The 14,643-nt window shown below is 45.1% G+C and overlaps 3 protein-coding genes across 6 annotated transcripts; all 3 read left to right on the top strand.

The window, feature by feature from the left end:
* The first annotated feature begins 1,311 nt into the window (after positions 1-1,311).
* On the top strand, positions 1,312-5,937 carry LOC118771801 (ankyrin repeat and SOCS box protein 13-like). 2 transcript variants are annotated; one of them, XM_036519858.1, is made up of 6 exons: positions 1,312-1,407; positions 3,209-3,396; positions 3,924-4,080; positions 4,430-4,564; positions 4,910-5,101; positions 5,720-5,937. In XM_036519858.1, the coding sequence occupies exons 1-6, from the start codon at positions 1,359-1,361 to the stop codon at positions 5,845-5,847; spliced, it is 849 nt and encodes a 282-aa protein (XP_036375751.1). In that variant the 5' UTR covers positions 1,312-1,358; the 3' UTR covers positions 5,848-5,937. The 2 variants fall into 2 exon arrangements, with proteins under 2 accessions (XP_036375751.1, XP_036375750.1); XM_036519857.1 differs by lacking the exon at positions 5,720-5,937 and having other exon boundaries at positions 4,910-5,291.
* A 224-nt stretch (positions 5,938-6,161) lies between these two features.
* Positions 6,162-10,197, top strand: LOC118771800 (ankyrin repeat and SOCS box protein 13-like). 3 transcript variants are annotated; one of them, XM_036519855.1, is made up of 7 exons: positions 6,162-6,685; positions 7,186-7,269; positions 8,021-8,208; positions 8,365-8,521; positions 8,724-8,858; positions 9,350-9,541; positions 9,773-10,197. In XM_036519855.1, exons 1-7 carry the CDS (start codon positions 6,643-6,645, stop codon positions 9,901-9,903), a joined length of 930 nt encoding a protein of 309 aa, XP_036375748.1. In that variant the 5' UTR covers positions 6,162-6,642; the 3' UTR covers positions 9,904-10,197. The 3 variants fall into 3 exon arrangements, with proteins under 3 accessions (XP_036375748.1, XP_036375749.1, XP_036375747.1); XM_036519856.1 differs by lacking the exon at positions 7,186-7,269 and having other exon boundaries at positions 6,166-6,685; positions 9,773-10,195; XM_036519854.1 differs by lacking the exon at positions 6,162-6,685 and having other exon boundaries at positions 7,101-7,269; positions 9,773-9,921.
* Positions 10,198-10,570: 373 nt separating this feature from the next.
* On the top strand, positions 10,571-13,437 carry LOC118771803 (ankyrin repeat and SOCS box protein 13-like). The gene is made up of 6 exons (XM_036519859.1): positions 10,571-10,642; positions 11,571-11,758; positions 11,967-12,123; positions 12,466-12,600; positions 12,988-13,179; positions 13,296-13,437. The coding sequence occupies exons 1-6, from the start codon at positions 10,594-10,596 to the stop codon at positions 13,421-13,423; spliced, it is 849 nt and encodes a 282-aa protein (XP_036375752.1). The 5' UTR covers positions 10,571-10,593; the 3' UTR covers positions 13,424-13,437.
* The last annotated feature ends 1,206 nt before the right edge of the window (positions 13,438-14,643 follow it).

The raw sequence follows: 14,643 nt of genomic DNA, 5'->3' as shown, positions 1-14,643 counted from the left end.
GATGCATTCTTGTGGTACCTCACAACCATGGTTTTGCTGGAATGCAGATATAACCCCTGTAGATTATATACACAGGTTCAAGTGACACCCTGTCCCACACGGGGGAACAGCTGAAAGAGCATAGCATTCCCTAACTGAATGATGGAAAGTCTCTGTGTGCTTGTGGGTGATGTCGCTGCCGTTGTGGTTTCCTGTCTGCTCAGAGGTACACCACTGTGCTTGCAGCAGCTGAGTTGCATCCTTCTCAGGACGGAGCTGGGTTTGAGAGACGCCGGAGGTAATATCCTAATTCAGTCCACCAATCTGGATCATCAGCTCTCTCTTCTGCTACCCAGAGATTATACATTTATTTATTCTTTAATATATCAGGGTGGATACAGGGAGTGAGGGGGACTGGCTGCAGCTAGGCTTCAGCAGGGCGTGATTAGGAGTACATTAATTTGGCCTGGACTCTGCGGTTATCAGCGAAGTCTGTTTTTTTTGCAGAGAGCGGTGTGGGATCTTTAGCTAGAACAGTGAGTCAGGACCTCGGTTTAACACATTTAAAGACAAACTCCACAACATAGTGTCCCCATCACAGCAACCGGAGGGTTGTCTTAGTGTGCCAAAAATAATTGCCCGTTAAATTCAATGTGTGGAAGGAAGAGCTGCTAATGATCAGTAAATTTAGACTGATATAAAAATGATTTTAAAAAATCAAAAAGAGTTCCAGGATTATAAAAAAGCTAAGCATCAAATTGGTTTCTTTGTCCCTCTCTGTGTCATCTGCTTCCACCTACAGACACATAAGCATGCCAACACTCAACCCCCACAAGCAAGCGTTTGATCTAGTGATACAGTGAACAGGTGTGAAAGTGACCACGTTCCCATCTGCCCCCTCCCCTACATCATTAACTGTACAGTTGTACGGTGTGGGTGTAAAATAGCGGTTAACCTCAACTTCCTCTCACCCAAGCGCTTAACGGCTGTGCTGCCTCCGGGGAAACTGCTCCTCGTTGCTGAATGCATTTACACTCTAAGAGGCTTACTAAACTTTAACACATATACATGTTTAACATGGCTGTTAAATGCAAGTCCAGTATATTTCTGCTATGTATGTTTGTGTATGTATATGTACATACTTGTAGCTATTTTGGTCCAGCTAAAGTAGAGATGGAATCTTATTAATCAGCATACCCCGAGCTGACGCTACAGGAATGCCCAGAAATTTTCCGCTTCTCCTGCAGCCCCTCCTCGCATGTCAAAACATATTACGCACAGCGCATCAGCTATAAATACAGTGTGTAAACATGTCTTTATGTTTAACAAGTGCATTCAGTCATATTTCCCCCCTCAAGACACAGGGTGAATGAAACAGAATGGAAGTGGCCATAGCAGTCCATCGACCGTCGTTTTTTGGAGAATTAGGTGAGTCCACATTCCACATGAAAATATCAGCAAGTGTTTTCATGAGGTATTTCTTTAAAAAGCAGGAGTCGTTCGGTTAATGTCTTGTGTTGGATTCCTGTTTTTTGGAAAATGAAGTTTCAGAGAATGGCTTAAGATACTGTCACACCGCAGACAAAGGCTTAATATGCAGCTCGTTATCCAGTTACCTTATTTGCATCCATGGCAAACAAGACCAGCTGAAGATGATACACCATTCCAATTTTTCACTGTATGATACACAGTTTGGCAAGATTGTGCCATGAATGACTCTCATTATTATTGGCCAAAGAAAGTTACTGGCAAGCTGTCCCATCACTCGGAGCACATTGTTGTTGTACTTGCGAAACGGAACCGAATCAGGAATCTTGTCGGTCTGAAATTTTCTCGTAATTCGTGCGTTCGTGTCAAGACAAGAGCCGTTCTGTGCTTAGTAATGGACGGGTGTTCAACTAGAGCGCATCTCTAGGTACCAGGCGTTTCCTCTAAAACCACACGTTGTTGTGTGGACAAAAACGTCCATGCAGGCGGGGATCTGTCTGTCGGATTATGAAAAATATTAATTGCCTCTGTATATTTATTAGCAATGTATTGATCTTTAAGCCTGAATAAGTGACTGTGAATCTTGCGGATTTAGGAATTCCGTTGAGCTAGTCGCTTTTAGTTATGACTAAAAGCTTTATAGATGCAACTTAATATAAACGACAAACTTCAGTAACATATATGCCTCGGTTTTAGCCCGGAATTACACTGGCTCATCAGATATGGTTTTATTTGCATAACGTGCACTAAAACATTGACTAAGGACTTTGGGGGTATTGCTAATCTGCGCAAGCACAGAGGTTTTCTGTGGTTATACACCCAATAATGCGGAAGCAGTACCACCAGTAGCAGTGAAACACGCGAGGACACTTTTTTTCTTAGCTCGTATGTCACCCCTCATTGCTACTAGCAGTGGCGAAATGAGTTTGCGCAACCTTTCTTTGGTAAACAACAACATGGTTCCACAGAATACGAGTTATTCTGTTTTGCATAAACTGCACTTATATTATGCTTATGCTAAGGCATTAGCTGATGACACGTTTACATGTTTACATAGTGGCCCTCTGACGCGACTGCAAAATATGACACCCCACCGCGTGGTGTTCAAAAGGAACGGGGTGGAGCCAGAACGGATTTCTCTTGCTGAAGCTGACTTAAGAACAACGTTGCACTCGTAATAAACAGGAACGATATAAGGCATAATCGAGTTTTTTTTTTTTTTTTTTAAAACGTGCTCCTGTAACAATCGTTGTTATGCCATTTTTCCTGAAATATGCGTCTTATCTGCGTTTAACTCCAGTTTTAAATGTATTTTATTGGTTAGTAGTTAATATTTAGTAACTTAGCACGTGTGACTTAGTTTTCCACCAGTGCCATTTGCATGTCTGTGGAGCCTCCTACATATTTATTGACGATTAATGAAAACAAAAGAATTTAAGAGATTTTAATGCAAATTGAATAATCATTTAAGGAGTTTAAACTCATGATTCCAAGGTTGGTTTGTGAGAGGTGCCATTTTGTTCAGATGTATCCATGAGGTCCCTACATTGATGATATTTTGTTGAATGATGTTATCCCTAAATAGGTTTGTGTGGAGGAAGCTCTACTGTCAACATGGAACTACAACATGGAAATTTGGTTGTTTCATTCCAATGACTGACAGAGAGATAGTGGTATTAAATGTAGTCAGAAGCTCCTGTCCCATCACTGGCGGCGTGACCGTGAGTCCTCTCCCCACCAGGGTTTTGGGCGGTGCGAACAGTGGTGCACGAGGCCGCCGCCCTGGGTCACGCCCTGCTGCTGCAGCAACTGATTGAGAGCGGCGCTCCCGTCAACATCGTCAACTTGGACAACATCACACCCCTGCACGATGCCTGCATTCAGGGCCAGGCCCAGTGCGTCAGACTGCTGCTGGACGCTGGCGCACAGGTGAGAGAGAGAGGGCCACACCCCCAGCACAGGTGAGAGAGAGAGAGGGCCACACCCCCAGCCCACATGAGAGACACAGGACCACACCTCCAGCACAGGTGAGAGAGAGAGAGAGACAGGGCCACACCCCCAGCACAGGTGAGAGAGAGAGAGAGAGGGCCACAAGCCCAGCCCACATGAGAGACACAGGACCACACCTCCAGCACAGGTGAGAGAGAGAGAGAGACAGGGCCACACCCCCAGCACAGGTGAGAGAGAGAGAGAGAGAGAGAGGGCCACAAGCCCAGCCCACGTGAGAGACACAGGACCACACCTCCAGCACAGGTGAGAAAGAGAGAGAGACAGGGCCACACCCCCAGCACAGATGAGAAAGAGAGGGCTGCACCCCCCAGCACAGGTGAGAGACACAGGGCCCCAAAGCCATTATAGGTGAGAGAGACAGGGCAACACCTCAGCACAGCTCCTGATTTTACCCCCAGCTTTTCACAGCATGGTCACCCCTTTCCTGATCTCATGGGTGTGCACAGGTGGACATTAGAACTGTCCATGGGAGCACCCCGCTCTGTAATGCCTGTGCTGCGGGGAGCCCGGAGTGTGCTAAACTCCTGCTGGAGCACGGAGCCACAGCCAACCCCACCCTCACCGCCCTCACAGCCACGCCCCTGCACGAGGCCTGCATACGAGGTGAGGGACACACGGGGACACACGGACACGCTGTCCAGCCGTCAGTCTACCTCACATTTGTGCCACTTCAGTTCATCAGTGCGCTGTTGTGTGTGTTACCACAAAGAGTCCATAGAGTTATTGCAATACAACACCTCCTCAGCCAAACATCCTCTGTGTGTGTGGATCAGCAAGTAACACAGACTGTGTGTGTGTGGTTCTGCAGAGGATGTGGAATCTGTGTGTGTGGTTCTGTAGGTAACATGGTCCCTGTGGTTCTGTAGATAATGTAGACTCTGGTTTTGCACATAATGTGGATTCTGTGTGCATGATTTTGCAGGTAATGTGGACTCTGTGTGTGGTTCTGTAGGTAATGTAGACTGTGTGAAGCTCATGATCGCAGAGGGAGCCCAGCTGGAAGCATTCGACATCTACTTCGGAACCCCGCTGCATGCGGCATGCATCAAAGAACACGTCGAATGTGCCAAGGCACTGCTGATCGCAGGTGAGGAGGGCTGCAGCCTGCTGCTGCATATCTGTGTTTCAGTGAGAGGCACTCAGAACGGTGTGAGTTCAAATCCTCTGTTGTAGAGGTACATGATGTGCACAACAGTGTGCTACGTTAATGAGGTGCTTAGCAGATCCTTTTGCCCAGGTTAACTTGTGTGGCAGGAACATTTTTGTATGTTATCCTTGGGATATTTACTTCAACAATCCAGGCCACAAATCCCATTTCTGAATCTTTAGGCCTCACTGGAGCACATTTCCCACAACACCACACTCTGCATGCCTGCACTGTATTTTTCCACTGCAAGTAAAATTAGATTTAACTTTTAACGGGTTTCCTTAGGCGCCAATGTGAATGCTGCCAAGTTCCATGAGACGGCGCTCCACTATGCGGCCAAAGTGAGGAACGTGGATCTGATCGAGCTGCTGGTGGAGTTCGGGGGGAACGTGTACGCCAGAGACAACCTCGGCAGGAAGCCCATCGACTGCACCAGGCCCGGCTCCCTTCCCGCTCTCTGCCTGCAGTTTTACGAATGTAAACTACTACACTCGTGTCGCCGCTCAATCAATCCCAGCAATCGAATGCTATTCATGGTAGCTCATTTTCACAGTAGAAATGGTCACAAAGCAGTGAACGTACAGCTTTATCTATTTTCAAAGAGGGAATAAAAAAGAAAGCAGTGCCAGTCTGGAGAAAAAAACTGGGATATTCCCTGACCCCAGGAAAAGGTAGTCATGAGTGTGAGTGGATAGTGTGGCCTGTTTGCAGCTCAGCGCAATCATGGTGTTCTCTGTTTCCACACAGGACAATGCAGCGGCTCCCCTTTACAGCAGGGGTTGCCTACAGGGATAAGGGTGTGATAAGACTTTTTTCTCTTGTTTGATGTAGCCTGGATCATGCAACAGCATTCACATGTTCACACTTTTTAAATTCCATTTACAATATTATGTAATGCTCTGACTGTTCACAACCTTTTTTTTTTTTTTCCAAGAAATTGCAAAATTAGAATTTACTTAAAATGCTTTAATTTTTAAAAAAAAATTTTTATTTAAAATACCACTTCCCTACCGGAGGGTGTGTTCATGTTGTGTTGTGTGCTTTGTGATGTCATCATGTCCCATGAGCCTTTTGCGGTTTCCTGTCTCTCCATAGCAACGCCCCTGAGTTTGCAGCACCTGAGCAGGGTCACTCTGAGGGCGGCGCTGGGTACCAGAGCGCAGGAGGTCGTGTCCAAACTCAGCCTGCCGAACCGGATCATCCGCTACCTCTGCTACTGCTGAGAAACTCAGCATACCTGCTGGTGCCTCAACTACCTCTAGGACAACAGACTCCCCGACCCCCCAGGGGGCCGGATGTCTTTGGAGCGGATTTACAAGGCCGACAGAACTTGGAGACTGCAGAACGTTCCAGTGTCAGAGACTACTGACAGACTCCCGCCATTACAGAACAACCACTTCGTTAACCAGTAATGGCATGTACATAAATTTGTAACTGTGTATATGTGTGATCATGGAATTTTTTTTTTTTTTTGAGTTCTAGAAACTACAAAAAAATTTTCAATGGAAAATCTCTCATGTTGTTTAAGTACTCTTTTATTTGTTTCCTTTTTGATTGTGGACAGTTCTGTTCAGTTTATTTTAAATGCGGTCACAAATATCAACAGTATTACTTTTTCCGTAATTTGCCCTTTAAATGGGTGTACAGCTACACAAGCTCAGATGAGTCAGGTGCAAACAGTTTAAGGACATAGCCCAAATGTCATGACTACAAAAGCAAAACAACAACTCCCAGAATTCTCCCAAGACTGTCTCGATCGATGTCCCATCATGTGTCAAAACTACAGCAAGCACGTGACGTTGCTTTGCGACCGTAAACAGGATGGAAACGACGTCAGCAGCGTTTCAGAACCCGATCTTAGTACACAAACCGTAAGGTTGTAACAGGAGTGCCGCGGTCCACATGTGAAGCGTCAACAGCTTCTCTAAGTGGCAGTTGGCCCGAATTGCTGACTACACAAGCCTTGTTGCTTGCGCAACATGTTACTGTAATATATACATATAGTATAGCAAGTGGAAATGGATATCGACCCCGATAGACCTTACTTCTTTGAAGATATAGGTGAGTCGTATTAAAAATGGAAAGCCAGCTGGCTCCGATTTGATGCGGTGTTTACCTACAGCATCGTTACATGGCCGGCAAATGGAAATCGCAGACTGGCGCACCGCAGTGTCCCTCAACGTCAGCACTTGGTGCCCATATCAAATTCGAGTCGTGGCTTGTCAAATGACTTTTGTGGCTCTGCTAAACACCAGAGATTAATTGGAAGTTTTATAAATTAGCTAACAGTGCTTGAATGAAGATTGTGTTACGTACTTGATAGGTAAGAGGTATGTGAAGAGTGAACTCAATCTTTCTTCTGTTTAAATTTGTAGTTGAATTTAATTTATAGGCGTCGTCGTTTGGTGAATTACCTAAAATGTGTTGCAGTGGTTCAAAAAGACTTCCGATAAATATACAGTGAAATTAAGCAGAAACATATCCTTGCCATATGTTTTCAAAGCTGGCGTGCAAAATCCATGGCGTTTATGATTATACTGTATTATTATATTTTTCTTCAGTTGAACCAGAAAATCTTCTCGTTGGAATTTCGAGACTCTTTTCTAAGAAGCTGACCAAGAAGCAACGCATCTTGTTGCACATAAGTATACAATTACACAGAATAATGTGCAATTAAGCAGTGAAAAACAAAGCATAAATATATACCTTTATTATGTTGAGCCAGTACTTTACTCTGAAGTGTAGTAATGACTGTAAAATCTTACAGCTGACCTATGTGATTTAGGGTAGTGCTAAAAGTGTGGACCTTTGCTACATCTCATATAAGTTCTAAATTAAGATTAGGAATCAGATATAATACCAAAATACATCAAAGAAAAACAACTTCATGTCTGTCTGACATCACATCCATGATGAATTTCATGGGTTTGTAAAATAGAAGAATGTCAGTATTCAATACAACTTGTTTAATAATACTGTTTATAAGTAAATAGTGTATGTGTTATACATGAATTGCCTGAGCAATTGATTATTCTTATTTTAAAAAAAAATTAAATTGTCTGAACCCTTCTGTTTCCTAATAGTACACAGAATGAGCTCATTAGTCAGTTTCAATACATGCCACTACTGCCCTAATGCTTACCAGCTCACCCCAGATCCTGGGGGACTGCCTATTTGTATCCTTTTTTCATTGACTGATTGCAGTTGTTGTAAAACATTGACACTAAACATCATTCTCACAGAAAGGTGAATTAAAAGGTGAATTGATATGCTCGAGATGTACACTCTCGAGCTGATGTGTGTGGTCAGCACGTAGTGAATTTCAGTTGTGATTGTGTTTTATGGGCTGTTATCAGATGGTAAATGATAAGCGCTTTGATGTGCCGCCACACACAGGATGCTGGTCTGAGAGGACAGAGGTGCACAATGCTGCTGCACTGGGCCATGTCTCGAAGCTAGAGGAGCTGATACAGAGCGGAGCGTCCGTCAACACTGCCACTGTGGACTCCATCACCCCACTGCACGAGGCCTGCATTCAGGGGCAAACCCAGTGCGCCAGGCTGCTGCTGGACGCTGGCGCACAGGTGAGAGAGAGAGGGCCACACCCCCAGCACAGGTGAAGGAGCCAGACCCATACCTCAGCACAGCTCCTGATTTTTATGGTACAGTTATCCCCACTGCTAACAGCATGGTCACCCCTCTCGTTCTCTCACGGTGGTATGGTTGTGTCCTCTGCGCAGGTGGACGTTCGATCCGTCCATGGGAGCACCCCGCTCTGTAATGCCTGTGCCGCGGGGAGCCCAGAGTGCGCTAAACTCCTGCTGGAGCACGGAGCCACAGCCAACCCCACCCTCACCGCCCTCACAGCCACGCCCCTGCACGAGGCCTGCATACGAGGTGAGGGACACACACACATGGACACGTCGTCCAGCCGTCAGTCTACCTAAACCACATAGGCAGATAATCATTTGTGTGTACTGCTGGTAACTGAGTCCATGGAAATCATACAGTACAACTCTGTGTGTGTGGTTCTGTAGGTAATCTGGACACTGTGTGTGTGGTTCTATAGGTAATGTGGACTCTGTGTGTGGTTCTGTAGGTAATGTAGACTGTGTGAAGCTCATGATCGCAGAGGGAGCCCAGCTGGAAGCATTCGACATCTACTTCGGAACCCCGCTGCATGCGGCATGCATCAAAGAACACGTCGACTGTGCCAAGGCACTGCTGATCGCAGGTGAGGAGGGCTGCAGCCTGCTGCTGCATATCTGTGTTTCAGTGAGAGGCACTCAGAACGGTGTGAGTTCAAATCCCAGAAAGAAAATGCCTGTTTAGCCATCTTTTCATCTGCACTGAAAAGTTAGAAGTGCACGGGATGTATATAGTAGCGTCTGCTAAACTAAAGGAGGGCTGTTGTGTCCTGGTAAAATCTTAAAACAGGTGTGCGTTCAAATCATCTGTTGTATAAACTGTTATAGAGGCTCTGGATGTGTGTAATAGTGTGCTAAGCTTAACGATCAGGTGCTTAGCAGACACTTTTACCCAGGGAGACTTACATAGCTCATATTTTTATATGTTATCCTTGGGATATTTACCAGAATAATGCAGGCCATGAACCCCATTTGTGAATCACTGAGCCTGACAAATCTACGCTCCTACTGCCTGCCTTTTTTTTTGACTTTGTACGTAAAATCACATTTAGCATGAAGCATGCCACTGTTTCTCCAGGTGCCAATGTGAATGGTGCCAAGTTCCACGAGACGGCGCTCCACTGCGCGGCCAAAGTGAGGAACGTGGATCTGATCGAGCTGCTGGTGGAGTTCGGGGGGAACGTTTACGCCAGAGACAACCTCGGCAGGAAGCCCATCGACTACACCAGGCCCGGCTCCCCTCCCGCTCTCTGCCTGCAGTTTTACGAATGTAACTTCCTATATTCCTGCTCCTATAACCCTGTTAAATAATATTTCACTATTCAGCTTTTCCAAAAATGATTGATTCTACAAATAAGTATGAATATTAACACTGCAACACATAACAAAATACTTTATCACTCCCTGAAGTAGTTCGCAGGTCCTCCTGTGTAGATTGTATTTATGTGTTTGTGATGTCATCATGTCCCATGAGCCTTTGCGGTTTGCTGTCTATTGATAGGTACACCTCTGAGCTTGCAGCATCTGAGCAGAGTCGCTCTGAGGGTGGCGTTGGGTACGAGAGCGCTGGAGGTTGTGTCCAAACTCAACGTATCACCGCGCATCATCAGCTACCTCACCTACAGCAGTTAATCACACATCTCTCTCCTGCCTGAGCTGTCTTAGGAAGAACATCTCTTCGGACTGCAGAGTCCTGGACACATACATGCTACAGAACTTTCTAGTGTCAGAGACTGTCTGAATCCTGCCATTACAGAACAATCACTTCGTTCACCAGTGATGTCATGCACATCAAATACTGTAGTGTGAATGTGTGATTGTGGAATTAAGCTTTTTTTTTTTTTTTAGAGTTCTAGAAACTGAAAAGAAATTGAAGAGAAAATCTGTCTCTTCTGTTCTTGTCTGTCAAAGCACCCATTTGTTTCCTTTGTGGCTGTGGACAGTACAGTTCAGTTCATCATGTTGCCACAAACATGAGTGTCTTATTTATGTTGTATTACAGTATTTTAATTTTGCATGTGTTTGCAGTTTTAAATGATCGTTTGAGTTGGCAAGATTAGCCAGCCAGACTGGTAAAAGACATTGTAAAAGCTGTAGCACATTTCTAAGAAGTGTCGCAATATGGGAAATGACTTCAACGTCAACTGGGGGGAAAAAAACTTCAATTCCCACAATTCTTCACGGACTTGAGCTCTTGTGTCAAAACAAGGGCGAGCACGTGATGTAGCCGGGCAGAGAACATAAACACGTTTTTGCTACATATGTGTTTTTGTACATGAGGCAGCCTTGTCTTGCACAACGGGTCAGCGTAAAGGATATATAATGGAGATGGATACCGAGCCCGATAGGCCTTACTTCTTTGGTGACATAGGTGAGTTGCGTGAGAGAGAAATCCATCTGCTCGTTCGACTCGATGCAATGTTTACAAGCACTTACGGCAGTAGACGCACGACGATGTCGGCGCTCCTACCATATAAATATCAAATTAAGATAGTGGTATCTAATTTTAAAAAATGGAGCACGTCGGCACGGACTCAATGTAGCAACTCTGCTATTACTAAGTCCATGCCTATATCATAGGCTACATATATGCAAATATAAGATGAATGGAGGATGATGAGCTAGCTAACTTGTTACGATTGTCAGTGTGTCTGCCAAGGTGTTCATTAACCTCATTAACCTTTACAGTATTCTACCTTTGCACACATTTGAAATCCCTTTTTGTAAATGATGTGAAATCATATATTCACAATAAAGCTCAGCGCGTTCACGTTAGCAGCACGAATTTACCGACATACACAAATGCAGCGTTCCCGTAAGTCAGTAGTATAATAATATTAAAAATACATATAACATATAAAATATATAGTATAGTTATATAAATGCGTTGAATGTCTTATCAAAATTAAGCAAATTACACGACTATATGTTATGGATACCGTTTTGTTGTATTCAAAATGAAAGTATTTTGTAGCAGTACGAAAATGATCTTCATGTTGCATTTGTGCAGACGCTGTACTGTGGCTCATACTACCGTTGATAGTAGCTATTTTATTAAAAGGAGTGCTGTTCATATAGCTAAGTACTGGAAGAGGAAGATGCAAATTCGTAAGACGTGCTGGGATGATATGAATTGATAAGCATAGTGGTTAGATATGATAGTGTTCTTGACATCACATTGCTGTAATTTAACTGTTGGTTACCTCACTTCAGTACTCCTGCAGGGGTGTAAAGGGTGTGCAAAGCAATGAGCCCAATATCAAACTGTGTTGAATGATGCTGTTCTGATGCCCAATCAGGATGCTGGTCAGAGAGGACAGAGGTGCACGAAGCCGCTGCACTGGGCCACACCCTGAGGCTACAGGAGCTGATACAGAGTGGAGCGTCCGTCAACATCGTGGCTGTGGACTCCATCACCCCACTGCACGAGGCCTGCATTCAGGGGCAAACCCAGTGCGTCAGACTGCTGCTGGACGCTGGCGCACAGGTGAGAGAGAGAGGGCCACACCCCCAGCACAGGTGAGAGAGAGAGAGGGCCACACCCCCAGCCCACATGAGAGACACAGGGCTGAACCCCCAGCACAGGTTACAATGACACGGCCACACCCCAGTAATAAGAAGTTGGGGATCCACATCTTTTCCTGCTGGATGGGATACAGCAGCATAAGTGTGTGCGTGCGTGTGCGTGCGTGCAGGTGGACGCGCGGAACGTGGACGGCAGCACGCCGCTGTGTGACGCCTGCTCGGCGGGGAGCCTGGAGTGTGTGCAGCTGCTGCTGGAGCGCGGAGCGACGGTGAACCCCGCCCTCACCTCCCGCACCACCTCCCCCCTCCACGAGGCCTGCATGGGAGGTACGGGCCACACTCGCACCTCCAAACACCGAAACAACAACGACCAATACAACACAGACCAATAGCAAACTAAAACAGCACGGGGGGGGGGGGTAATTTTCAAGATTCGTGACTGTACACCGTTTAGAAAAAATATATATGTAGACATGGAAATAATATACATTAGATACTCACACCATGTACTATATATACACATATACACACACACACACACATATACATATATATTATACTGGATATATATGGGTGCTGCTTCTGCAGTTATAAACATGCCTTCATCACAATTGCATTTCAAGCATTCTGTCAGGGTAGCTCTTACCGCGTGTGTTTCCGTGTGTGTAGGAAACTCGGACTGCGTGCGGCTGGTGATCTCCAAGGGCGCAGAGCTGGAGGCGTACGACCTGTACTACGGGACGCCCCTACACGTGGCGTGCGCCAACAAGCATGTCGACTGTGCCAAGGCGCTGCTCAACGCAGGTGAGGAGAGGGGTGAGGGGGCTCTCATTGGCCAGTGTGCGTCACATGACTCAGGGTGTTGTGGGTTTGAATCTGGAGGCAATGGATAAGGAATTACTGTGAGTTCATCTCTTACAGTTCTATTATAATTCTAATTTTTGTTGTAAACCTCGTTTGTGCTGGAATGTATTATGGAAAATACATGTAGTCCAAAGTCAAAATAAGAACAAAACATCTGATTATTCTACCAATGAATCAACTACCAGTGAAAAAAAGTTGTTCAATTGTCTGCAAAAACGATTTGTTTAGTGTAATTAGTGTCCGAACTGTTTTTAATTTAACATTGTAGTCGTTAAATTTTTCACAGCAACACTGTGCTTGCTGCGCCTCTCAATGTTATTCCAAAAGGAGCCAAAGTGAATGCTGCCAGGTTGCACGAGACTGCTCTCCACCACGCGGCCAAAGTGAAAAACGTGGAGCTGATCGAAATGTTGGTGGAGTTCGGGGGGAACGTGTATGCCAGAGACAAGCACGACAAAAAGCCCATCGACTACACCAAGCACGGCTCCCCTCCCGCCCTCTGCCTGCAGTTTTATGAATGTAAGTTCTCTAATATTAATAATAATTAAAGGTACAGAACAGCGCTGTGCATAAAAAACGTGATGTCATTGTCACCATATCCCATGAGCCTTTCGCGGTTTCCTGTCGCTCCATAGCAACGCCCCTGAGTTTGCAGCACCTGAGCAGGGTCGCTCTGAGGGCGGCGCTGGGTACCAGAGCGCAGGAGGTCGTGTCCAAACTCAGCCTGCCGAACCGGATCATCCGCTACCTCTGCTACTGCTGACCACGTGACACTCTCGGCCCTCAGTACTGTTTAAAATCGGCCACTTGCTCCCAGACTGACAGGAAGCTGGGAGCTGCAGGCATTTCAAGAGAGACTCTGTGTGTGTGTGTGTGTGTGTGTGTGTGTGTTAAAACTAAACTTTAAGATGTTAATATCACGCACAAAAAATATTTCAAAACATACTCTGTCCTCATTATGGTGAAGCACTTTTCTTTTCAGTGTATACACTATACTGTATATATATATACTACCATAACATACATGCACTGATGAGTCACTCAGGTCTTTACTCCTGCCCATTTCTCTCCTGCATCCAACACATTGACTACGAGAATTGATTGTAACTGATTGTAGATGGTAATTGATTGTTACCATCTAATCTACCCAGACCTTGACATGTGCCCTTGTTTGGAGATGATCAACGTTATTCGGTTCACCTGTGAGTGGTCATAATGTTTTGGCTGATCAGTGTATATTAGTAGTATATATAGTGTATATAACACTTTATCACTTTATGTAGTACACTTACTGTATCCTGCACTACAGTTGAATGATGTGTAGGAAACAAATGTATCGGCTGAACTTGGGCAAATCTTGAAGATGGGCACCCTGAACGGAGGGGATGTATCCCATCATGCAGCTCTTTCGTCATCTCCACAAAGACGTCAAGACCAGCAAATGGCGAAGGACTCACAATGTGCTAGACTGCATTGAATTGTGGGCCATATCTTGTTGGACCCATCTCACTGCTCCCATTGACAAGACTCCCTCCACAGGGGCAGTGAGGACATGGGAAAGCACAATGGTCCTACTCTGTTTCCATCTTGCTAAATGTCAAATATATCACTGTGGGTCTTCATGAGGTCTTAAATATTGTGTCTTAATAAATATGATCTGCCATTGCTGTGCTTAAAGATGCTCAATATTGCTAAAGTTTCAGATGTGTTACTGTATTACATTACAGTTGGCATTCTGAAATACATCTCTAAGGACCTCTGTGGGCACTTGTCTTCCTGACCTCAGTCTAGCTTGGTCATGTGGTTGTGAAACAAAAAACCTTCAAGGACTGTAGAAGAGAGGTTTAATATTCTACACACCAATGCCTTTCTGTTTCTGTTTCACTGCACCACAAGATTATGGCAAACAATACAGTGGGGTTAACATCATGAAATAAGGACACACTGCAGATTGAGTAATTACAAGAAAATTCATTCTCATTC

This window comes from Megalops cyprinoides, chromosome 25 (assembly GCF_013368585.1).
Source record: "Megalops cyprinoides isolate fMegCyp1 chromosome 25, fMegCyp1.pri, whole genome shotgun sequence".
Taxonomy (NCBI): domain Eukaryota; kingdom Metazoa; phylum Chordata; class Actinopteri; order Elopiformes; family Megalopidae; genus Megalops; species Megalops cyprinoides.
The sequence above is the reverse complement of the archived record's forward strand: the minus strand, read 5'-3'. Positions and strand labels throughout refer to the sequence as shown.

Bases quoted from the DNA above. Each gene is read 5' to 3' on its own strand.
- LOC118771801 (XM_036519857.1), top strand. From the start codon at position 1,359: ATGGAAGTGGCCATAGCAGTCCATCGACCGTCGTTTTTTGGAGAATTA. The intron at 1,408-3,208 runs GTGAGTCCACAT...TCTCCCCACCAG, and splicing joins GTCGTTTTTTGGAGAATTAG to GGTTTTGGGCGGTGCGAACA. The intron at 4,081-4,429 runs GTGAGGGACACA...GTGGTTCTGTAG, and splicing joins GCACGAGGCCTGCATACGAG to GTAATGTAGACTGTGTGAAG.
- LOC118771803 (XM_036519859.1), top strand. From the start codon at position 10,594: ATGGAGATGGATACCGAGCCCGATAGGCCTTACTTCTTTGGTGACATA. The intron at 12,124-12,465 runs GTACGGGCCACA...CCGTGTGTGTAG, and splicing joins CCACGAGGCCTGCATGGGAG to GAAACTCGGACTGCGTGCGG. The intron at 12,601-12,987 runs GTGAGGAGAGGG...TTATTCCAAAAG, and splicing joins CAAGGCGCTGCTCAACGCAG to GAGCCAAAGTGAATGCTGCC.
- LOC118771800 (XM_036519854.1), top strand. From the start codon at position 7,116: ATGTTTTCAAAGCTGGCGTGCAAAATCCATGGCGTTTATGATTATACT. The intron at 8,522-8,723 runs GTGAGGGACACA...GTGGTTCTGTAG, and splicing joins GCACGAGGCCTGCATACGAG to GTAATGTAGACTGTGTGAAG. The intron at 8,859-9,349 runs GTGAGGAGGGCT...CTGTTTCTCCAG, and splicing joins CAAGGCACTGCTGATCGCAG to GTGCCAATGTGAATGGTGCC.